General features: G+C 38.9%; 1 protein-coding gene across 3 annotated transcripts in view; it reads left to right on the top strand.

Moving 5' to 3' along the window:
• The first annotated feature begins 335 nt into the window (after positions 1-335).
• Positions 336-26056, top strand: part of LOC101164166 (protein FAM131B) — a 58893-nt gene continuing 33172 nt past the window's right edge. For 2 of the 3 annotated variants that reach the window (XM_004074050.4, XM_011480981.3), the window contains exons 1-2: positions 337-594; positions 24540-24577. In XM_004074050.4, coding sequence (XP_004074098.1) covers positions 567-594; positions 24540-24577 — 66 coding nt within the window. In that variant the 5' untranslated portion in view covers positions 337-566. Of the gene's footprint in view, positions 595-24539; positions 24578-26056 lie in introns of all 3 variants that reach the window. The other variant, XM_011480980.3, reaches the window with a different exon arrangement.

Raw genomic sequence — 26056 nt, 5'->3', positions numbered from 1 at the left:
TTCAACTAATACAGAAAAGACATTAGATTGTCTTGCAGCTTAAAAGTAGGAGCAAAGCTGTAAAACCTTATTAAAAGAGGCACAGTTTTCAGAAGAAAAGAATGGAGGGAATCTAAAAAAACTATAGGTGTGAGGCTTTTGTTTTCCTCCTGATTTCATTCAGATTTTATAGTAATTATTGTTTGATATTTAAAAAAAGAAATTCAATTTGAACTGTTTTGGATGCTGACCTGCGTCCTCTCATGTGACGTACCGCAAGTGTTTGTTCGTTTTGCGTCACATTAAAACAGGAAAGTTGGACGCGTCAGTGAATGTCAGTTTGCAGCCCTACTCCCTCTGAGTTCCAGAGACCAGAGGGGGAGAGAAAGCGACGCGGATGACACACTCGCTCACACACACACACACACACACACACCCTCCCCGCTTCTCACGTACAGAGGTAAGGAGGACGGAGAGGAGGACAGGGTGGAGAACACGGGAGACCAGGACAACGAGATTGGGGGGAGATGCCCGCTGGACTGATGGATTTTATTCCCCCCGAGCTGCACGAGCCTCTGTAAGACAACATGGGCTGCATAGGATCCCGGACGATCAGTAAGGACACGCCGCCTCACAGAGATGTGCAGGGACGCGTGGATGCGAGCGTGCGTGCATGCGGGGAATGAAAAGCAGTGGAATGCGTGGTTTCAAGGCACTTTGGCGCGGAGTTGCGGCGCAGCCGCTGCGCTTCCCCCCCATGTTATGGGTCTTTATCCTGACAAAAGAGGTGGACAGAGGGATGAGTGTGGGGAGGTAGGACAGACAGGCGGCGAGGATGTGAGCGGAAGATGCGGCTTGACGTGTGCGCGTCCACATGGATGAAAACCGGGGCCGTGTGCGCGCGAGACAGGGACAGAGAGGAGAGAGACCCCCGCCTTGACATGAAGCTAAGGTCAATGGGTGTCTGAAATAATCCCCTATCTTTCCCCCCATTTTCTGCCTCCTCCTCTCAGCTCTCCTTCCCTCCATCCTCTCTTGTCTCTTTACTGTGCGTCATGGAGCGACGTAATAAATTGAGGATGCAAGCAGAGCACACAGGGCTTCTCTGACAGGCTGGCTCGTGCAGGATGACTCAGAAGCTGGATGGTAAACTCAGGTGTGAGTTTGGTCTGCTTTTGCACATTTAGGTCATTTCTGAAAAGCCAGGGGTGCCCTCTGCTACCACAAGCGAACTGCACCCCCCTGCACGAACAAACAGTTTAAATGTATGCTGATCATTTTAGTTCTACATCTGTGCTCACAGCCAAGACACTGAATCTCTACTTAATTTTTGGACTCCAATTGGGCTTTTAGAAAAGTTTCACAAGTATTGACTGCTGCAGGAGAGGATTCACATCGAGAGAAGGGTTTTTGTGCACCCAAAAGAAAAAGAAAAAGATTTATTTGGGTGTGGTTGGACAACACAAAAAGGTTTTACACTTACAACTGTTAAATGGCCTTTTGATAAGATGTTCACCTGGTTGGCCCCTTTTATGCATCCTTTATGGATTTAGAAGTGCAGATTTATTTTTGAGTTTTTTTGGATATAAGATGCAAGCAGGATGCATCAAGAGAATGATGCAGATTTGTGTTGCTGCTTGTGTGAGTTTCAGAGGATATCTTGTCTTGCAGCTTTGTCAGGAAAAGTCTGCTTTTCTTAAACGACTTGAAATTTAAAATTTTAATTTTGAATTCTAATTAATTGATAGTTATAAGTAAACAGTTGAAAAAACTGTTTTTTTTTCCTACTTCAACATCAAAGTGTTAAACGTATAAAGTCTCATGTCTTTGAGTTTAAAGCCCTATTTTAGGCTTTAAATATTTGAGTTCTTAACACGCAGCGAGAGTCCGGCTTTCTCGTGTTCATATGAACGCACCAGCAAAGCTTTGTCTCCTTTCTCGTGAAGGAAAATAGCAGCTGGGAAGGTAAGTGTGACCTTTGTGAAGTAAGACGCAGCGTAAAAGTAACTTAATAATTAAGAATGCACACGTTCAGAATTGATAAAACTCATAGAATTTAAAAACATTTCTGATTAGCGTGTAGTTTTAGATTTTTGACTCCCATGTTTGAGTTCGATTGAAGCTGCAGCTTAAATGCATTTAAAGCCAATCTCCAACTATTTTGTTTGAGTCTGTTTTTAGAGATGTTTTATCCATTTCCACGGATAGCCCCTTTTGTTCAACAGGTGGGAAAGCTCACCTGGACTTTGGTGTGGAACTTACAAGTGAATCCTGGTCAGTCTCCACTAAGTTTTTCCGCTGTATTTATGCAAACAGACTACTCAGTGGACCAAAGCTTGAAAGTAAAGGAAACAGTCATTTGCATACAGCAGTGAATTTAAAAGGCGTGATAATTAAAGGACTACCAGGTTCCATGTGTTGTTTTTTCCTGGTTGGGTATTATTTCAGGAAAAACAAGCAGCTATTTTTGACAACCAGCTGTTTCCAGGTCTGCTTTTAAAAATGTTCACTGTGGAAGCAAAGCAGATTTAATGAAGGCATAAAAATGTGTTGTTACTCCCCCTTTTACATGAACAAAGTCTGCCAGACCATCCTAGTTAGAAGTCAAGATTCAAGATTCAAGATTCAAGTTTTATTGCCGTTTGCACATGCGGTACATCGGAATTTTTCTTTGGCATCTCTCATGTCAGGATAAGTTAAAAAAGGACAAAAGAAAAATTTGAAGAAGAAATAATAAAGAAAATAAAAATAAATAGAATAAAGTTAAAAGTCAAAATTAGACAACAAATTTACATGGTGTATAAAAATATAAATATCAGTAAAATATGATAATGGATATTGCAGAGACCCAATCTGTACAGAAGCATTATTGCACATAGAATTATTGCACATATTATTGTTTATTGCACTTAGTATTTTAGTCCAGTCTTCTCTCTCTGATGTCCTTAGCCAGCATTCTGATTGCAGCTGGGAAGAAGCTGTCGTGGAAGCGTGTGGTGTGTACGTGGATGCTTTCAGGCCTGCGACGCCTGAGGTTGTGGCCTGAGTCCACGCATTGGATCAGTCCATGAGCAGGGTGGTGTCTGTCTCTGATGATCTTAGTCACTCTCCTCCTGCAGCGCTGTTTGTAGATGGTGTCCATGGATGGAAGGTTGCAACCTATGATTTTTCCAGCTGTATTAATGACCCTCTGCAGCATCTTCTTCTCTTTTAAGGTGGTGTTACTGAACCAGGCTGTTAGTCCGCTTGTGAGGATGCTTTCCACAAGCCCCCTGTAGGCTTGGGTGAGGGTCCGGCGCTTGAGACCGGCCTTCTTCAGCAGCCTGATGAAGTACAGCCTCTGCTGGGCTTTCTTCACTGTGGCAGCAGTGTTTCTTTCCCAGCTGAGGCTGTTTGTGATCTGCAGACCAAGGAACCGGTGGCAGTCGGTCCGCTCCACCACAGTCCCGTTGATGATGAGCGGTTGATGTGGCGGTGCTTTCCTTCTGTAGTCCACGATTATCTCTTTTGTTTTCTCTACGTTGAGAACAAGGTCGTTGTCCTCTCCGTAGATGGTGATCCTGTGCACAAGGTCTCTGTATGCAGACTCGTCCCCTCCTCTGATGAGGCCGAGGACGGTTGTGTCGTCTGCATACTTAATGATGATGTTGTTGGAGTCGGGGGAGGTGCAGTCGTGGGTGTAAAGTGAGAAGAGCTTTGGACTGAGGCAGCACCCCTGTGGTGTACCAGTGCTAACTGTCAGCTCAGCAGAGACCTGCTTTCCCATCCTCACCACCTGTGGTCGGTCAGTGAGAAAGTCAAGGATCCAGTTTCTGGTGGGTGTTGGTATTCCCAGATCTGCGAGTCAACCTAAAAGAAACTTTTTTAATGGTTAGGGTTGGTCAAATACAGCATTAAAAATCACTACTGGCCTGCTAAAGCCATCCATCAAGCACAAGGAAAAGAAAAACACGGGGCAGAGGTATTATGGTGTGGGGATTTGCTACTGTAGAGACTTGAAACTTTGTTTTTGCGTTGGGGATCAAGAAAAATTAAGATTTTGTTTAGAAATGAAAGGGAAACAGTAAAAATGTCGGCTACTGATAAAGCTTAAGATCATCAAAAAAAAGAAATAAATAAAAATAAAATCAAGGCCTGATTTTGGGTTCTGCCAAAGTGCAGACCTCAGTCTGGCTGCTTACGGCTGGAAGGGTAAAACATGCATGCCTGCAAAACATGAAATTTAGAAAACTTAAAACAAGGGAGGGGTGGGGATCATTGAAAGTTAGGAATACACCGAAGATTTTCAAAATTGCATTTTCAAAATTCATATTTTGGGATAGAGACAGCGAAATGTGTAAATTTCTCAGTGGCAAATAAATAAAAGCTTCATCCAGGAACAAGAACAAGAAACATCGATCAATTGTAAATACAGTCTAATAGCTCAGCACAAATCAGCTGCGTCCTAATAGCTGTTCTTGGCACCAAACTATTTTCAATTTGAAAAACCAAACCTCCTTGTTCTGGTTTTTGAGTTTATTAACATGGTGAGTTTGAATCCAAAGCATGTCAGGCTCTGTCAGTAAAAGGTCAATGATAAGAGTGGGAGCAATTTATTTAGCAGAAAAACCATAAAGCTTTTAAAATACTGGCTAAACTATTATCAATTAGGATAATTGCATGTGTACATGTACACATATAAGTAGTAAAGGAGCACTCTTGTTCTGAGCGCTAAATCTGCCAAGACACACATTATCCTAAAAATCCCAATTTACTGACATGGGTTTTTCCTTTGAGTTCACAACATTTCCAGTTTTCTTTCCTTGACTTCTTCAATCAAAATCAAGGAGAGAAAGAACAGAGGCAGATGTTTTTTGGAGAAATCTGAACCCATACTTCAGAAAAATAAAAGTGTTGGTTTAAAAGCAACTTGTTCATGTTCTTGAGCTAAATTAACTAAATACCTCAATAGGGGTTGAGTTAGGTGGTTGCTATTGTTGAAGAAAAGCTGTGTGACCCTGGTCCCCTCTTTCTTCCTCTCGTCGCCTGCACAATATTTCCAGCTGTATTTTCTGTGAGGAGAATCTATTCTTATATTAGGGCTAAGTGAGTGTGAGTGCTGCTAAAAATAGATGTGGGTAAAAGAGGGAGGTCAATGAAAGACGGACGAGCAGCATGTTACTGTAAATATTGGACAATGGCTCTCGCACATCTCTGCTCATCAGACGTCTGGTGTTCTGCAGACGCTCTGCTAATGAGGAGCCACATTTAGTTAAAGTTGTTCCTGTATTCTCTATTATTGCTGTGACTCTGCTGTATGGGGGAGGTTTGGTCTTTCCAAACTCAATCTCGTCCCACAGCTGTGTTTCCATCAGAGTGCTGTTTAACCAAATCATCGCTGCCTGTTATTACCTCCGATCATCCTTCACTTTGAGTAGAGCTCATGCTTGCTGCAGTACTCAACACTCAGACAGCAGGACTTTTATATAGAGAGGGTTCCAGGCAGTTTGTGCCGCCACTTTCTGCAAGCTGGCTTTGAAAGGCAATGCAGAAAACACATACTTACAGAAATGACCAAAGCGATCGATTTGCTGCAGCATTCTTTTTGTTCAGAAACTCCAACATTGCAATATTTGTAATCACAGATGAGGATTCTTTATAGTGAAACCTTGTCCTCACTTACAGTGTCAGTTTAAGCTGCTTGGGCTTCGCCTATGTTTGTTGGGAAGTGTCGATTTAACCTTCAACACAGGAGCTGTCGCCGTAACTCTTCGACCATTTACGTGATCAACAGGAATCACCTGATTCTGACTCAGAGAAAAGCGGCTTACGTTGGTTAATGTAAAGTGTTGCATGTCGGCGCAAAATCGCTTTTCTCCATGTCAGAATCAGCTGATTCACGCTGATTGCGTAAGCACTTTACTACTGTACAGTGTTGCATTTCAGTGCAAAGCTGTGTTTTCTCAGCCTCAAAATCAGCTGGATTTAAATTAATTGCGTCAACAATTGAAGAGTTATGGTAGTTACAATAATGTTAACACTGGAGCTAAAGCTTTGGTGTTAAACGGTTAAAGTTTGGTTTATGTTAAAACAAGGGCACTGCTTTGCTTGCAATGCAATCTTGGTGCCATTTACTACAATGTAAATGGACAAAACTAACTATCAAACAGGTAAAAAGTTAAAACAGGTGTAAGTGGTACAAGGAAATTTGGAGTGCAAATCAAGACAAGTTAGGAACTGCAATGGAGGAGTTTAGAAAAGAGGTTTAATGACATAATATATATATATATATATATATATATATATATATATATATATATATATATATATATATATATATATATATATATATATATATATATATATATATATATATATATATATATATATATATATATATATATATATATATAAATTTATATATATATTTATTAAGCTTATTTTGCTTATACCTGTCTTGGATAAAATCACCCTGATAATGCTACGGTCACACCGGGCATGTGTTGTGCGTTCAGGAACGTGCTATGCGCAATTTAATGACACGCATTCTGCCCGTGGTGTTGACACCGTTCCTGAACTGGACAAGCAGGGAGTGGCAATTTTCTACTGTTTTCTAGTTCCTGTCCGCCATGTATTTGGAAAAGGTTTGGTGTGAAATGTTGAAATGGTTCAAATCTTCTGAATCTTGCTCCAGGGTTTTTCCTTCACGGCTCAATTCGGATATATGAAAGACTTTCGGTGTCGCACAAGTGTGGCAAGGCACTAACCACAGTTAATGAATGTCTTCTCCTCCATATTCAGTACAATGGTTGGCACTTCTGTTTTTTGAATAGGATAGTATCCACAAGTTACAACCAAATTAGACTCCGTGTTTGGGTTCGGCTGTTTGAAGTTCAAGCGGTCGACAGTTCAGCTGGTTGAGGTTTCAGCATGCAGTCATTAATCACCGGTTTGCATGTAGAGCCTGAAAACTGACTTAAAAACTCGCTAGCGTTGCATGAACTCAAAGGTTTTTGAATGTGGAAGCCCGAAACACGGTTTTACGGGCGTTTGCGTAAATTTTCTTCAAAAGTGGCTGCTTAAACCCAAGTTGCTAGGGCCGGTGTGACTGTAGCTTAAGAGCAGCTGCTTAAACTGCAGTGTGACAGCAGAAATGAATGCCTTGGTAATTCTTACTCAAGTGCATTGAGCCTATGACTGTCTATATGAGCTGCAATGTCAATTCTGGGACAACGGCATAGACAACCCAGTTAAAAGCTCAGTTGGACAACAAAATCCACAGACTTAAGGACACAAACATAATTTCTTTTTAAGGTATTTGTCAGGAACTGGAGGTGTGGCACCTAAAAAGCAGGAGGATGGGTTTGGTGGCAGAGCCTTAAACATTTAATAAACAAACCCAAACATACCAAAACTAAGGGAGCAACAAAACTTGTGACAGAGAAGCTGATCTGAACTGAAAACCAGACCCTTAAAAGTTCTGCGGACAATTAAAAGAAATGAAGATAGCTGTGGATGATTATTAACATGAACCTGGAGAGACTGATAAGGGAAAACTCAAAACAAAACATAACTGAAAAACTAGAGAGCACAATCCTCACACTTTTGATCTGGCCGCACAAAAAAATCTCATGAATTTTGCTTCCACTTACAGATTTTGGTTGAAAAACCAATAAATGAACCTCAAATTCAGAAGGAACAGAGTTGGATTCATGCATTCAGTTGTTCCACAGTGATGACAAACTGGGGTTGGTGGTTGTCTTTTTTGAATAGTACCAATCAGTCATTAAGTCCAAGATGATACCCCCAAAATTACTGGCAAAGCCTTGACAGTTGGTCCAGTGTATAGATGCTGAGTCACTGCTGCCATCTGTCACTGACTGTTTTCGTACCTTACACAGATGATATTGTCTTGAGGCCTTCAGACTGTCGTCATTGGGTCTACAACTGAGTATGAAGCTGCTGGGATGTGGGTCACCATTAGAACTATAGAATGAATGGACTTTGCATTGCAGTTTACCTAAATATTGTTGGAATTTTGGTCAAGAGTTGCAGGTTCCAACTCTTATATGTATGAATGTTTGACATTTTTTATAAATATAGCTAATTTTAAGATATAAGAACTTTGTGACAATGGGATGGTTCTGTGACTTTTATTTGCTTTCGGGCAAATAATGACTATGAAACGGAAATTGTCATTACAGTGAGAGCTGTTCAAATGTTTATGTTACCTTCATGAGGTTATGAATGTCAACACCTGCCCATTATACGGACATTTGTTTGTGGTATTTGAGCTGCGCAGCGATTCATTACTGAGCACACGGTTGTTTTTACTCCTGGGTTTCATTTAACAGGGACAGAGTAAAGAACGCTCTCAGTTTGGCAGATGGCAGCTTGATTTCCACATAAACAAATGCAGGTTGGATAAGTTAGGTTGCATCTGATGTGACACTCAGCCTGTGCGGTCTTCATCAGATGCAGATCAGAGTCCTGCTGCTTTTATTTTTAGCCATATTGATTTAGGGAAGTAATGGAAGCTGAAGCCGACGCCTCCTTCGGGCTCCGTTTTTTTTTAGGCCCTTGTTTTTCAGTGTCTCCTCTGGAATTGAGCTGCATCGAGTCTGCAGCTTCGGCTTCAGGTTGTCAGGGGAAGCGCTGCACTGCCCGATGAATGTCAGCTCCGGCAGGGAGAAGAAGTTTAAAGTTTTAAAACTGTAAGCTAAAGAAAAACATTTAGACAAAAAAATAATCCTGCACAGTGACGTCTGGAAATTGCACTGCACTGTGGGTTTTTTGATAAAGCGACAACACAATTTGCATCATGTAAAAGGGAGAGTTTGGCTTGAGATCTTCTGAAGCCAAAACTGCCCTCGGACATATCTTAATTAATTGAAAGAACCCACTCGCCCTCCTGAAGGGCACAGAGGGTCTGGAGCCAAATCCTCACACACACTGTGCTCCAAAGACAGCCGTCAAGACAAACACCACATCTCTCCACACACTTCAACTCTTTTCTGTGGTCTTACTGTCTGATGTTTTTGTCACATGTAAGCTCTGAGACGGACATTTTCTGTCTTTGACTGACGATGAAGAGTGGCAGGTTTCCAGCTTTGTGTTCGCAGTGAATGTATATGCTTGTAGATAAAGACACTGATGAACTTACAGAGGAAAGAACTCTGTCTACTGAGAAATCTATTAGTAACAAATCTTTAAAGAGGCAGAATACGTTTAGGGAACTCTACAAGCAGCAAGTCATTAAAATGCCAGAGTTTTTCATTTTTACAAAATAATTGTAACCTTTTTCGAAGCCGTTATGAATAAAAAAAATCCTCCATGTTTCTAGTTCAGAGACGTAAACCAATCTCTGCAATGATTTTTGGTTCCAGCAGCTTCTGCATCTTGGGATCTGAGGGGTCAGACTTCAACCTGGGTTTGTCCAAATGCTGTGAAACTCTAACTTCTATCTTTTTTGTTCCTTTGTTTTCTATTTAAACTGTTGGATTTAAATGACTGGCACCTTGAGATGAAGCATCTCATTTTGCAAAAGGGTCCTTTATTCCAGATAGATACAAGCACAAATGGCAAAAACAAAAGGATAACAAACAAACAAATAAACCAAAAATTTAAATCACAACCCCTTCATGTTGTATGTCACTAATTTGCAACTTACCATTAAATCTAGCATTTCATTAAATTTAGCATCACCTTGAATGGAAAAACATTGAAGAATATTTTTTACATAATTGGACATAAAGTCAGGCATGAAGGGGCACATTTGAAAAAGCCTTCTGAAGACAATTAAAGACAAACTGCTGGCTAACAACAGAAACTCAAGATCTTACAAAGGGTTTTGTCACATTTTTTGAGAGATTTTCTGATCTTCCTTTATGGAAGTCACTACCTCTTAAAAGGTAATTTCCCCCTAAGATGAAAAGACTTCAACATGCCTTCTTAAAGCTGTCGCTGTAAGAAATGAAAACAAAGGATTGGATTATTTTTTATCCTAAAGTTTCCCTTAAACAAGGGATTGGAGCAAATATGATCAGCATAAAATAAAATTGAGACAAAATGAGGCAAATGTTCTTGGGAGTGTTTTTATAAATATTATCTAATTTTACATTTACATTTACAGTTACATATAGGGCTTTAACGATTCAATTCATGCCATAAATTGTGGTTGCTGATACGTTTCATAGTCAATATTGGTTCATTTTGAATGACCCAAGACATCTTTAGCCAAAACTTCAACCACTGTGACTCAGAGATAAACACCTGGGTACTAAACAGTGCAGTTTTCCAGATTCCTTTTATAATTTTGCATAATGTAGAATCTCTTTTCAAGTGAGTCCTGACTAGGAGGAAACAATGAATTACATTTACAATAAAACTGTAAACATTAAAAACATAAAATTAATCAAATTTGACTTAAAACAGTTACAGTTAAAAGTGACTTTTTTGATTCATTGATTAATCGATTTATTGTTACACCCCTAATTACCAATATTCATCAAGAATCATCACAAAAAATATCTGTGTCATATTTTCCCCAAATTTCTTTAAACATTGTGTCTGGAAAAAATATTTTGTGCTAAAGTTCACGAGTGAAACCAGAGGCAGGTGGATTTGTCCCCCTTTCTGCTCCGTGTGTGTTTCCTCTGAGAAGCAGCACTCCTGCAGTGACAGTGATCCAGAGCGAAGTCTGGAGTCTGACTCACCTCCGCTTCAGCGCCGGGCCAAGTGAGCCAACACTGAACTCTAAAGCCGCCTTGCTCAGAATGACTCCATTGGGGTAATACTTTCCATCCCTTCATTTATTCCTCTGACTTTATGGTTATGTCCTGATAGATAACACGTTTTGCATGATAAATTATACAAGATGGAAGTGGTTGGGAAAACAGCCAAAGCATATTCCGCTTCCAAACTTTATTTATGTAGATTTTCTAAATTACCAGGCATTTTCCATTTTATCTTTTGCTTTGCTGGCTAATTTAGTCAAAACAAGTCCAAGCTTGGACTGAAAATATGCTTCGAGGTCTTCACTCCTGCAGTACGAGGACGTTCCAGTTGTCAAAGTTGTTCAGATCTCCACATCCAAAATGATGAATACGAGAACTGTTGAGCGACTGAAGGAGGCTGACATGTGTCCGTGCTTCACTTCCTTTCTGAGTGGTTATAAAATCTGACAAGTCCTGATGGCTCTCTGCTTTACCTGATTTTACCACAATCTGATGATGTCCTTATTAAAATTTATACAGGGAAGGTAAGAATTTGCATATCTGCTGCACAAAACTGCAACTCTCTCAGCTCTTGCCCTACAGTGCAAGCTGTTAGCGCTCTGCAGCAAAGCACTCATTCCTTGGCCGGATGAAATACAGCCTGTCCTACGTCCATCCATAAGTGACAGATATGTTGTGAGTGGTCAGTATTGGAGATGACAGCCGTCGAAGAGCATCTCTGAAGGACAAGACGTGCACATAGGAGTTTTAAAAATAAAAAATGATCTCATCTGTCACTCTGGAAACCTGCAGGATTGTGTAAACCGTTTGAAGATGCTGCAGAGTGAACAGATCTGGTGCTGAAACAGCCTGCACTCATCTGTCTTAAAGCAGTTCATCTGGTTTGAACCTGACTGCCTGGGCTTCTCTCCGTTTCAGTCACTAGAGCATTACAGGTGATAAGAGCTTCCTCACAGTCAGAGCTCCATAAGTGAGGAAGGTCATCCTAAAGGTGTGGAAAAACCTGCTGGACCCTTGAGTTTCATAGGAGGAAACTCCTCAAACTCCAGACACGCACAAGTAAAACAAATATTCTAAACTTTTTTGTAGTTGAAATGATCAAAACCTTTCTGAAAGAGATTGTAAAAAACAAAATATGAAAATGGAACAGATTAAATAAAGAGAAAACACAGTTTCTGAGTGAACCTTAGTCTTTTTGGAGTGGCTTTAAGACCATTATGTCTTTCTTATAAGAATTTTCATGAAATTATAACTCTTTTTAGTCTCACACCAAAGCTTTGACTTCTCTGTTTTAACTTGGAAAGCATGTTACATTTCATCACTTTTTCCCTATAAATTTTTTTTTTTTTTTTTTTTTTAAAAAAAAACAGCTTCTATTTTTAATCAAATCCCAACCATTACCTAAGCCGTCCTTACATTTTAATTCTGCTATTGTGCACCTTCACTTCATTTATTTGGTCCATCCATCCATCCATCCATCCATCCATCCATCCATCCATCCATCCATCCATCCATCCATCCATCCATCCATCCATCCATCCATCCATCCATCCATCCATCCATCCTCTTAATCCGCTGAATCCATTTCGGGGTCACGGGGTTGCCAGTACCTGTCCTGTCTACTGTTGGGCGGAGGCGGTGTACACCTGGGACAGGTTCCCAATTTCTCACAGGGGGTTTATTTTTGTAAAATGTTAATGTTGTCTGTAGGGACTTCCTGATGCTTTTTCATCATCTAAATTAAGATCATATTTGGAGATTTCAACATTAAACTCCTAGCTTTGATAGTAATATACATTTGTTTTCTTGCAATTTCATATAAAGAAATCAAAATTCCTTTTTTTTCAGGGATTAGTAATGCTTTTTTTGGCTGCAAATTAATAACGGCAATATGAAAAAATTCAAATAACTATATAATTGCTGGATTATCAAATGTCTTTCATTGGAATTCTCATGAGTAGCGTTAAAAAGGCTTTTTTCTGTATCTAGGCACTTAGAGTTTTTTCACAGTTTGAGGAAAGGACAGTAAATGTGTTGCTTTCCCTAAAAAGGAAGACAAACAGAACCTACTAATGCTTTCAGGACTTTGGTAACATCTGAGATGTTGTATAAAATAGTAAAGAGGTGGGAAGGAGTGGATGGCTGATGGGGATTACCCCGACCAACTGTCCAGAGTAAGACTCGCTTAGCGTTCAGAGTGGGCTCAGAGCGTCGGCCACTGAAGCGGAGGTGAGTCAGACTCTAGACTTCACTTTGGATCATTGTCACAGACTGTGTGTCACTTTACACGCAACAGAGTGCAAGCATGCACACGAGAACACACAGAATTCCCAGAGCAGTGGCAGCTGACAGGCCAGGCTCTGCTGGAGAGAGCTGTCAGGACCTATTGTTGGTGCGTGACACAGTGCCACCCTTCCTCAGACGCACACTTGAGTGTTTGTTCAGTAACGTGCAAGTGCAGGTGCAAGTGTCTTTTTTTAAATATCGCTTGAGGAGTTTACTTCCAAATTTTTTGTCTCCTCTCATCAATATGTTGCATTCCCATCTTCTGTTCTCCTACCAAAAATGAATGTATTTGAGTTCATTAGCCCTCAGGGAGAAGCTGAAAGTTTTGTACCCTCTGTCCTTAACATTATGCCCTCTGTTCCCCTTTTCTCTGCAAGCACTAAATACAATAGATTTTTCTTGGATAATTATCAGAAAAGCTTTATCATAAGTGCTTTTAAAGAAAAGCTGTTGAACGAATGTAAAACATTATTCAGTAAGATATGGAAATAAGAGCTCCTTCTGGAGGTGTGGCAAGTGTTCTGATATGTCTGATCTTTTGCCACCAACACTGCAAAAACAAAATTTAAAAAAAGAACCTTATTTTAAGAAAAAAACATCTCATTTTCTGTCTTGCAAGAAAAATAATCTTATCAAGGAAAATGAAAATGACAATACTTTGAAAAAAAAACAAGTCTTAGAGACTATTATTTTTATCCTAAAATAGAAATACTTGGTAAGACCATTAGTCGTACCCCCTTAGAAGATTGTTTTTTTCTGTAAGAAAATCTCCTAATAGGGGAAATTTTTTTACTTATTTCGAAGGAGCTTGTTTTTGCAGTGCAGTAGTCTGACCAAAGCATATTTATTTTTGTATAATTAAATTGATATTATATGTTATATTACTGACTAAGCAAAAACCAGCCTGACCGCTGGCATTGCAAACCGATAAATGGTTGGACTGGCTCCAAAGACTTCTGATGTGATGATCAGGGACCTTTTCTTCCTGCAGAGGAAGTTGTCACTGGTCTTTTATTAGTTCCCAGTTTATTTTAGGGTTGAAAGTCCCACACCAATCATCTTTTGATCTATTTTAAATGTGTTCCCAGTGGTCTTTTAATTATGATTATGCCATTTTTAGCCAAAATAAACAAAAATTTGGTGTCATTTTCAAGGACATAATTTTCTGCAGAGCGTTGGCGAGGAGGAAGCCCACCTCCACATCCCAACATCTATCTGTTTAGATTCACCCCAGCTAGCTGTCTGTCACAACCCTGACTTAACATTACCGGTGCAGCAAAAATGGCGAGCAATATTGGAGCTATCCAACAAACATTGATCTATTTGTTTGCAATAAAAGAGCAGAGCTGGGAGCTTGTAGCCTCTGATTGTAGTTTGTATGTAACAACTACAGACTTTTTCAAACCACATTTTTTTCTTCTGCTTCTGATTCATCATGATTTGAATAACTAAATACTGAGAAAAAAAAGTAAATCTTAATACATGTCCCCCATCATGAGAATAAAGGACACAAAAACATGTTAAAACACTAAGAACACAATTTTCATCGGCGTAATCTTTAAAAAGCAAAGTAAAAATCTGACATAGCTGTCTAGCTCACAAATCGATGTGAAAATCCTACGCTGGAAATGACAAGGCACTAAAACACAGTTATTCATTCTCCTGTAATTCTTTCCTTTTTTTCCCTTATTAAATTATTTCCAGTCTTATCATTTAAATGAATGAGCTATTCTAAAGAAAAGCAACCTTTATTTCAAAGAGAGAGAAATCTTGAAAGGACAACCAGAAAAACAGCTTTGTCAGAGGATCTGTGAATGTTACTCGGCTACTCTTCTTTCTGGGAGACTTCGCTGCAGACTGTGTGGATTCATGCACAAAAAGCTCATGACCTCCTTTTTCCAAAGGTTAAAAGCCTTGCACACATTGTTCTGAAACTTGGAAGCTCTGAGTTTCATCTAACAAGCCAACACCCCCCTGCAGCCTCTGCAATTCATCATCTGAATCACATTCATTACCAGATTTTTACAGTTATTGAACAAACATGAACGTCAGTTTTTATAAGGAAAAATCTCATTTCAGTGTGAAAAGATCATGTGATCTAAAGATGGATGGTTTCAATTTTTTAAGATGTTTTCGATAATTCTCCTTGTTACTTCAAATGAAATCTTCATGCTTTGTTTTTTTTGTCCCTGTACCAGGATAAAGTTTTTTTTAATATTCTACTTTAGAGGAGCACTTTCTTCTTCTTCTTTTTCATTTAATTATAAATTTTACACTCTTTAATAGTGCACCTCATAAATTTAAGGGATGGATAAAGCTCCTCTGAAAACATCATTTGGATCAGTACCAGAAAGAAATTATTCAAATAGCCAACATTAGCCGTAATGAAAACTCAACAACAGAAACATAATGAAGACCTCTGCTTTGTTTTTCTTTGTAGAAACATTAAGCCTGTTAATGAATTGTTTTACTCCCCCAGACTTTCACTAAAGACTTAAACAGACTTTGTTAGCTCAAGACCCTTCAGGGGACTCCGGATAAATGTCCATCAAACCTCATCCAAGCAGCTGTTAAGATATTTTCAGTAAAATATATTAAGTAAAATATTTTTTTCCTCAAAGGACATTTGGTATGTTTGGTTCTGGATTAACATCTTCAAGCAACACTAAAACTTTATCTTATACCCACACATTTTTATCATGTTTATTGTGTTTCTTTTTTTGCCGAACTTCCTTCGGTTTAGCGGATTAACTTTAAAACAATATCAGATTTTGCAATGAAAAATTGACTGGTGGTTTACCATAGAACAATAAAAAGAGTTGAGCCTGATATCGATGCAGACATTCAAAATTGGTCAGCAAAATATAAAGTTTGATTAAGTGAACTATCTCAACAACGATTGCAAAGCGCAGGACTTCCATAATTTCTCCCTCCAGTTGCTTTGCGCCACCCTTGTAATTCCTGGTGATTGAATGAAGAGATCTTTACTCACATGGTTTTGTTTACAAAGTTTGGTCTGGAAAGTCCCCTTGATGGCAGTCTGAATTCAGACCAAACGCAAGGTTCGGGACTAAATCTGGACCAAATTAAGCGGAATTTTTTCCAGTTCTTGCAAAACAGAAAATAGAACAGTTTTTCTTGAAATGAGGGTCTTTTTTACTTTCTTAAGATTTAGTTTTTGAAGTATAATGTTTTACCTTTTATTAATTAATAACAAAGATCCTTAAAAGCAAACTTTTTCGTCCTAGCTCATTTTACCAAGAGCCAGTTTCTGGTTTCTTCTCTCCAGCTCTGACATTTCCTCTCCGGTTCTTAGACTTTTCTCTCCCCCTCACCGGCTCACCTCCCTTCTGTGACTCTGACAGGAAGCTCCATCAACCCCATAGGTCCAGAGGTGTGCGTTCAGGAGACTTGATGATTTCGTATGTGTCTGCATGAGTGTGGATGGCTTCCGTAAATGGCTTTCAGGATCCTTTGGGTTTTCTTTGAACTGTGCTCACAGAGAGTTGCCATGACTAACCCAGCATGCCTTATATTAACACTGAGGAGGAAGTTGAAGATGTCAGGAAAAAGGGTCCCTTTTCAGTTGAAGTGAAGTGAGGCAATGACCAGCCAGTGCTACCGCTGTGTTGATAAGGAAGTGGCAGTCTGGAGAAGAGTAAACATTCTTCAAAACAAGCTGAAGACTTTTTCTCATTTACTGAAAAGATTGCCTGTAAAATGAGAGATCTCTCTCACATTTCAATTAATGGTGCAGAAAACAAAACAAAATAAATTATTTTGATCATATTCTAACCCATTTGGGTCGCACGATCTGAAAATATTGTCATGGTTCATATATTTTTTTATGTTGTTGTGAAACAAAGCCAAGTCCACAACACATGTTTTTTCCTGAGAAAACGTCATCAATTGAAAGACCACTTTCAAAATAGTTTAAAAGATGACATGAAAGTCACGTGTCACTAAGATGCAGAGATGCTGGTAGGAAGTTTGACTTTAGATAAAATATTACTTTTAGATGAAGGAAGCCCATTTTTAATTGTTTTCTAAATATACTAAATATTAAGCTTTGCAGGGCTGCACGGTGGCGCAGTGGTTAGCGCTCTTGCCTCACAGCAAGAAGGCCCCGGTTCAAGTCCCGGCTGGGGGACATGATAAACTACATCAACGGGGGACCTTTCTGTGTGGAGCCTGCATGTTCTCCCCGTGCATGCGTGGGTTTTCTCCGGGATCTCCGGCTTCCTCCCACTGTCCAAAAACATGCTACATAGGTTAATTGGCAACTCTAAAATGTCCATAGGTGTGAGTGTGAGAGTGAATGGATGTGTGATTGAAGACATTCTACCCTGCGACAGACTGGCGACCAGTCCAGGGTATCCCTTGCCTACGCCCAAGTGGCCGGGATAGGCTCCGGCAACCCTGTGACCCCGAAAGGGAATAAACGGTCAAGAAGATGAATGAATGAATGAATTAAGCTTTGCAGCTTCACTGGCAGTTAATCAAGCAATAAATCAAGCTCTTTATGACTTTCTTTAATGATCACTATATTTAATTAAAAAAATGTTACTAAACTGTCTTAATTTTTTTCTGTTTTTTAATCTATGTATTTCATCATTTCTGTAATGTGTTTGATACATCTGTGTGATTTTTTTTATTGAATTGTCCACAATTAATGCTTGAAATCAATCAATCAATATACAGAAGGTCTAAGGATTAAAAAATCTTTGCAGATTTATGAAAAAGTTCTCTTTTTTTGAAAAACATGTCCTAATAGGAAAAAAACACCAATAAACATTTAAGTGGTGACGTAGTGTATATCTCTGACCTTCAAACCTCAAAGTGGTCAAAGACAAATATTACATCACAGCTGGCAATGATCCACAAACCACATATTCAACTTAAGTGCATAAAATAAATCTCCCAAAACAAAACATCAAAGTGGGCAGAGAGGCTGTTAAATCTTAGAAGGATGGTACAAAAAATTGTTTGTTTTGAAGTGAAATAAGTTTTTCGGTAACTTAAAGTGACAACTATCTGTACAATGCATCATTAAAAAATACAGTTCTGTGTTTAAAGCTACAATCCAACTGTGATTAATGATCAAAATATACCATAAAGACGACACAAGAGCTCCTCCAACAGTTCCAGAAAGGCCATATCCTTTTAACCCTTGCGTTATCCTATGGGGTCCAGATGACCCGATCCTTACATTGACGTGTTATCCGTACCATGAAACAGGTGGATAAAGGTGAAGAGGATTTCATGTAATCCATGGACACCAGTGAAGATCACAAATCATGGAATAAAAAAAGTTCAGCTCACTGTCTTGTGGGGTCTAGATGACCAAACTCCCAATATTAAAGTGCCTAGGATAGAACAAGGGATACACTGATGAAAGCATTTATGCCCACATGTAGTGTTGCATGATATTCTTGTCCCATTCTAAAGAAGAGATCTACTTCAACTATAACTGTTTTTGCTTTTCTCTTATTTCCTCCAGTATTTTTCTGGTATTATCACCCATTTAAAAAAAAACCATCTTTATTCCGGTTCCGGTTCCGGAACACCTTCCCATTCATTTGAATGAGAAGGTGTGTCCAAACTTTTAGTCTGTACTGTATGTTCGTTTATTAAGCCAAAAAGCCAATTTATCATCCCTCAAAAACATGTTGCTATTTAGAAACTTTTCTGTTCCACATCATTTTAAAGAAAATGATGATCCACTTCACTCAAAGCTGCCCTATGGTCTTCTAGTTGAAGCTGTGCAGCAAATAGATTCAATGATAGTCCTTTTTTTCTTTACTTCAGTCTAAATCCTTTTATGCTCTTTTCTCAGATGAAAAAAAGAAAAAGTCACTTCAACCTGAAAGCAAATCTTACTTGGAAGAAAACACATTTTTGAAATCCAAGTTAAAAACTGAAAGACTACATCCTTTAAATACGTAGGTGGGTCTTTTTCAAAAAGGACTTGACTGGCATTCACAATATTATAGCTGGTTCTTAGCATCCCACTCTAAAAACCCTTAAAGGGGAAAAAGCACATATATAATAAGAGAAAAGTAGGGAAATCTAATACTATTTGATGACTTATTTTTTCAAATAAGTCATCCTCAAAAGTATCTTTTGATTACCCACTTCATTGTTAAATATCAGAGCAGCATTGCCTCTCTGCTTCCTTTCAAGTGTGGCAAAAAATTTGAAAGAGTCATTTTGCTTTTGATGTTACAATGAAAAGACGGCACAATGCGGGCAGAGAAATTATGCTTTACTGCAATGGAAACAGGACAAAAACCTGTGGAAATACTTTTTTTTATCACAGTTTGCTTGTTTACCAAGAGTATAGAAGCTCCTCGACTCAAATGTGAATCTGAGCCATCGCTATTTCCACTTTGGGACTACAGGTGAACTTTGCCAAACTGAATCCTAGAACTCTGAGCCATTGTGAAAAAATGCACCCCACCACCGTCTGCAGCCATTGCCTTGTATAGTTTATTAACACCAAAGTGGATTGAAAGCTTTGGCCTCTAGTGAGGTATTTTTAGCCGCTCCCTTTTGTGGGAGTGGGACTGGTGCAGAGCATGAAATCGATGAAGGTGGCATGGGTGAAGATGTTGAAGTATTTGTTGAGACTAAAGTACATTTGATACACTGGCACTTAGCACAAGGTAGACTGATAAGTGAGTCATTATTGATTTCAGCTGTTAGATTCACTTCCATCAACCTTTAACAAAGAACTGAAAGGAAGAAAAGGGACTGATATTTAGGTTGGGATGACTGGATTTACCAAAACGTAGTTTTATTCATTTAAAAGTGTCAGGGTGACATTCAACTGTTTAATTTGTGTTGCATGCAGTCTCAAGGAAGGACCTTGTAGAAAACTTAAAGCTTATGTACCTCAGTTCTCCTGCAGATTTGAAACAGGAGCTCAGCAGCAGCAGTTTCTTCAGCTCTTCCTTCCACTGAATATTACAGATGTGGGCTATTATTTCCTTTCATTTCATGCAGGTTGTAGCAACCTGCCACCAAGTCATGGTAGGGATAATCTAACTCCAGGACTGGCTTTTAGAGGTACAATGTACATATTTATACATCTACTGCTTTTAGATATACATTGTATTTTTATCCACTTACAATGTTTATCAGTAACTACTGCTCTATTAACGTTAAGATGTTACCCGTTAATATTGTTTCTGTTGCTCATTTATATTTATACTGTATTTTTACCCTTTAACAATGTTGATACTTTTGACCTAGGAGAGAACTGGACTAAACGACCCCTCACTCGCACTCCAAATAGAAAGTACCTGCTGGCTCCAAGAACTTCTATTGAGAAATAAACAGTTATTACTCAGTCATTATGTTTGTCAGAATAACCATTCTTGCTCTGATGCCTCTTTTTAACATGTTCTTGCTTATCTAGATTTTTTTCATGATGTTTTTTCTTTATTGCAAGTTATGCAAGTTATAAACTGACCAATCAGAAGCCTCAGTAAAAGCATGTGGTGACCGCTGGCCCCCACGTTGAACGTTTGATTGACAGATTCTCCTGAGCCCACTTTCAATAGAATGATTGTGGACTTCCAACATGCTTACTCCTGATTGGTTACAGCAGTTGCCGTAGAATCTTTAACTCAGACAAATTACTTTTGCCTGGCTCCAAAATGGTGATGTCTGTATGAAAGCGCGTTCAAGACTGCGTGGGGTGAACATAACATTAATGAAAGAACATACAAGATCCAGGTAATCATTAGCAGGTAAATCAGGTAAATTGGAAAACCAAGTGGGACAGTGATCGTTGAGTTCTCAATAATGGGTTTGAGCTTTGGGTACTGGATTATTCTTCATAGAAATTATGCCACTACATTCAATAAATTAAAAACAAATTTGGTTTTAAGCATGAAATTATTCATCTGCAAACTATAAATTGTGTCATAAATCCGGTGCAGACACACAGACTGAAGCACTAAACTACCACAGAGTCTGCATTGCCGTCTGCACACAACCACAGCTGCCCGGTGACCGCACTGGCATTCTCACCTTTGGTCCTGCACTTGCCAAATGGCTGTAACCAGAAGTGACAATGCCAGCAGCTGCTGAAGGGGCCTTTTCTGAAAGAATGCTGGACAGACTGCAGTAATCTCTGCAGGTTTAAAAATAGCAACACTCAAACCTGCGTTCAAGTAAACGGGTCTAGGTGTGTGTTTGTAATGGGCAGATTCATTTTGTGAGCCCTTTTCTGGTTTTTGTGGTCCTGGACCTGTGCTTTGTCTTTACTGAAGACCTCAAACAGTACTTGGAGCAACATTTGATTGCAACTTTATTCTGTCACTTTGGATATTCATTGGGTTTGCTCCAGGGCTTTGGCCTACAAAGGACCATTTGTCTACAAACAGGAAAAAGAATTGGGTTGCATTGGTGTCATTAAGATGACTTGTGTCTTGCGTGTTGGACCTCCTTTAGGGTTTCTTGGTCTGATGGACACAAGTTGCTACTGACAAAATAAGTAGGTGAGGTATAGGACTCAGAGGATCTGTTTTTTCTTTATGCAGATCGATTGGTTTTGTTATGAAAGCAGTTTGGAACCAACTGTAAAGCTGCTTTGAGAAAAAACAGCACCTTTTAAATGACCGTGCTTCCTTTGGACCAGGAATGAGTCACTCAGAAGTCATTAAGTAGAGATGTTTAAACCAGTAAGTTTGATGTCTTTGTTTGATGTCTTTTGAGTTTTGTGTGGGACAGATGCACATAAGGATTATTGTCTGCAGATATTCAAATTCTGCTGGTCAGAGAGAAAAAGCTCAGCAATATTTGGCAGGGCAAGATCATTTACGGAATTATACAAATAAATCAATTCTAAAAAGAACTGTAAAATGCACAGGAGGCCAATGGGTGGAAGCCAGTAGTGGTATATGTGGTTCTAAATTACTACATTCAACTGTGTCATTGACCATTTGGAGAGACAAAAGGGATCGCTGTAGGACTCCAATATAAAGTGAACTGGGCAAGATGTTAGGAAAGCCTGGATAATTGGAATGGGATAAAAACTGTAAAGACTTTATTGACATAATTGTTGTAAAATATAATTTAAAAGCAGTTCTCTTAAAAGTGGACACATACTTTAAAGCCTCATTTTGATTTAAAACAATTGCTTCACCTTTTACTAACTGTCTTATGCAAAAGAAGCTAGACTTAATCTGATCTAATTTGAAGATCAAGTTTAAAAAAACTCTCCAGAACATCAGTTCTGATTTAAAACCAGACTGGTTCACAAACAGTTCTGTCTGCAAAAGTCTGATTTAAACTAATCAAATGCTGCACTGCAAACCCTAGCAAGTTATGAAGCCTAGACATTCAGACCTTAATGATGTATCAAATGCAGCAGATGAGTCCAGCAGTGCACAGATCACATAATATCTTGCATGGGTTCTCCAGAGAACTTAATATAAAACCATCAGCAAAGCAGATTCTACTCTGCAAAGGATTTTGAAGGCAGACTGACACACTTTCAGAACATTGATCTTGACCATTTTTATGTTAAATGTAGTTTGAGCCTTAAATTAGACAACACAGAGAAATCCAATCTCATGTTAAACATCATGTGTAAAATTTGCAGGTACCAAATCAAAAAATTATAATTTGGTAAATAATTGTCAGAAATGGCTGCTCAAAACCAAGAAAGATGTTGGTGGTGGAGTGTCCACCAATCTCCAGAGGCAGATGGTTAAATATGGCTGACAAATTCTCTAAAACGCTCAAACTTCCTAAATACAGAGGGAGTAACATGAGAGGAGTTAGTCTGGGCAGCAGCAGAGATCACTGTTGCTAAAGTGATGAAGATGTTCAAAAGGTTATCTCACATTTCAGGAAATGCATCCCGACACACAGATAAAACATGCAAGTAAATACTTTCTTATTATGTTTGAGAGATTTTCTTTTTAGTCTTCTGTCACTGATGCAGCTTGTGACACATTCTGCTTTGTGACACTACTCTTATTGAACCAAGTCCCTATGATAGATTATCAAGTAAAAAAGTCACATCTTGTCGGTTTGTAATTTTGTTGCAACATTGCTTTTTGTTTTCCTTCACTCATCCATCTCCCTCATTAGGGGATGTGGCTTTCTGTTGTTTCTGCAGACCTGCTTAGAAAGGCCATTAGGAGAGTGAATGGATTGTGTGATATGCTCTTAAGTGCTTTTGGACAAAACTTCTGCAAACTGATCAATGGGGAAATTAGATCTTAAATGTTCCATTTTCTTCTGAGGCTGGCATGGCGATGGGTGTGAAAAAAGTATTAAAGTGGTGCATTCTGAGAAATTTGTGGATTAGTAAGAACTGAAGTTTATAAATGATAAAATACGTAGTACTGTACCAAGAGTCTAAAGGAGCGTGTTGGTTAAAAATGCCTTTTAATAACAAAAAAACAAAAACAGAATGAAGTCATGAAAATTGTAATTATTTTGTGATCAGGAAGAGCCCACATCGTCACACTCTGACTGCCAAATTTATTTGCTGTTTTAATGCTCTTGATTTTTCTCTGTGCTTTTCTGGAGTCTCAAAGCTGCAGAAAGCTAATTCATTAATATGTCAGGGACTTTGTTCTTAACCCCTTTACACTGGAGATGTAGCCAACGACACCTAATTAACACACATTCTTTGACATGCCGTAACTCCTCCACCGTTTATACCATCATCATGAATTTGTTATGTTGTGAGGTTGGTGCAGGACCCAAATGCAGAGACGGGAGGCAGGTGGTTCCAAAAAACAAGGGATTTTTAAAATAACAAAAGGCGCTGCCAAGCAGGGAAACCAGAAAACCAACTGACGGGGTACACTGACAGATTTTTTTGTGAGTAGAGATTACCGGTAATAAACTTGCTCTCAGAGCGGTATATTTTCACCCTGTTTGTTGTGCAAAACCCATATATTTCATGATTTAGGAGTACTGAAGCCAACAGACATTTAATGTGGACTATTCACCATAAAGTATTTGCCAATGATCAGATGTGGTCTGATTTTGGATTTTCAGTTTGATATACAGGCTGCTGCCACACATTTACTTTTGAACTTTGCAGTTAATGTGTTAAAAATGAAATTCCTACTTCTCATGGAATTTTCTTGTCTGCCTTTTGTGCTTTAGCAGAAACTGCAGTTACTAAATCATTAAAGCGGTCTTCCTGACAATATCAGAGAAAAGGAAAAATATTTGGGGGTGATTAAGCCAATTTGTTCTAAGACTTGGCTGGATCTTTTCTGCATGGACAATTGGTCTAATTTAAGCCCTTTGTGTGTATGTGTAAGTGTGTATCAGAGACATGCTGGACAGTGCTGTCATTTCCTCTCAGTGAGGATGCTGCAGGCGGCCTCAGCTTGACACACTGTAATCTGCCTCTCTGTCAGTGTTTCTGCCTCAGCTCTCTCATGGACAATTCAGACAAAACAATGCTCAGCTTATCTTGTCTACTTCTGTGCATCCATGTGTTTTTTCTATGCTTGATACCTGTAGCACCAAATCAGTCTGATACTAGCTAATAACTACACTTTCTTTCTCTCTCCCCAGCGGCGGATGCTGTGCCAGTTCGGAAAGATGGGGATCAGGTGAATATTTCAGACTTTTTAGTGCGTCTCAGCCTGTTTTTCTAATTTACTGGAAGAATCAGTAAGAATCTGAAAACTCTGTTGTGAGCAGTGTAACGTTGATGAAAGATTTGAGGTTTGGAAGTATTAAAAAAAATCCACTTCAAATACATGCTTAAAACATTGAAACTCAAATAGTTTGGTGTTTAACAAGTGTTTCTGTGAGGGAAGTGAGGGCAAACCTGAAACATTCTATGTTGTTGTTTTGTGGTAACTTATGCCATAACCTACAACAAAAGCATTTCACTTCCAACAGCTTGAATGGCCTTTATGTGATGCTGTTTATATGTTAGGCTAACTGTTTGAATTTCATGCATGGCATTCAATATTCTCTGTTCAGCGTTTGTATGATTGAATGTCAAAGCTTTGGACAGCTGAGACTGTTGAGTGTCATGCAGTTCTACCTGAATGAGCATCATATCATTTTTCTACATTTTGTAATGAAACAGAAATTAACTTAAAAACTTAAGAAATGCAGAACTAAGCTTACTTTGGAAATTTTCTGCATTACTCATCCAATCAAATTAGGTTTGCTGGAATTTGCTTGTTTAAAAACATCCCTAAACTGATACAATCTGTTTGTCTAACCCCTATGTGAGCATTATTTTTTTGTGTGCCCAAAACGCTGTGTTGTATTCTGTTGTATTTCTGTTGTCTTTATCCATCAGCACTAACAGAGGGGATTTTCCACTGTGTAATGGCCCGGAATGTGCATGCATTGAGTTCAGGAATTGAACATGTTTACTGAATTATAACTGAAAAACTACACATTTTTACACTAGAAACACTTTTTTTTCTAAATTGTTGTGCTCTTAATGTCCCACTCTGATCATCTTTTGATCTATTGTAAAAGAGTACCCAGTGGTCTTTTAAGTATGATTATGCTGTTTTTTGGCAAAATTAAAAAAAAAAAAAACTTGTCATTTTCTTGGACAAAGTTTCTGCAGAGCAGCAGGAGTTCATTAGTATTTTGCCTGTCCATGTTTCCCATCATCCATCTGTTAACACAATCTCCCACGTGCTATAGCATCAACCTAACATTAGTGGTACAACGAAAATGTTGAGCAATTTTGGCGAATCCAGTTGCATGTTTTTGAGCCAGATACCAGCTTAGACGAGGAAAACAAAGACGTACATGGATCTATGTGTCTGCAAGTGGATGAACGGAGTGGAGCAAGGAGCTTGTGGTCCACCGATTGTAGCTTTTACATCATAGCTGCAAGCCTTTTCCAACTGGATTTATCGTCTGCTCTTTATTTACAGAAATGCTATTTTAATCTTAATTTTCCTTATACATGTCCTCCATCATAAAAAAATTAAACAAAACTATGTTAAAAACACCAAAAACACAATTCTCGTTGGACTGGGTTTGTAAATTGCTGGTTAGGTCATTCAGAAATTAGGTTTGTCCCCAGAAATCCTCAGTTTTGAAAGCAAGCA

The sequence above is a fragment of the Oryzias latipes genome, chromosome 11 (genome assembly GCF_002234675.1).
Source record: "Oryzias latipes chromosome 11, ASM223467v1".
NCBI lineage: Eukaryota > Metazoa > Chordata > Actinopteri > Beloniformes > Adrianichthyidae > Oryzias > Oryzias latipes.
Note: the sequence above shows the minus strand (reverse complement) of the source record. Positions and strands in the feature narration are given on the sequence as shown.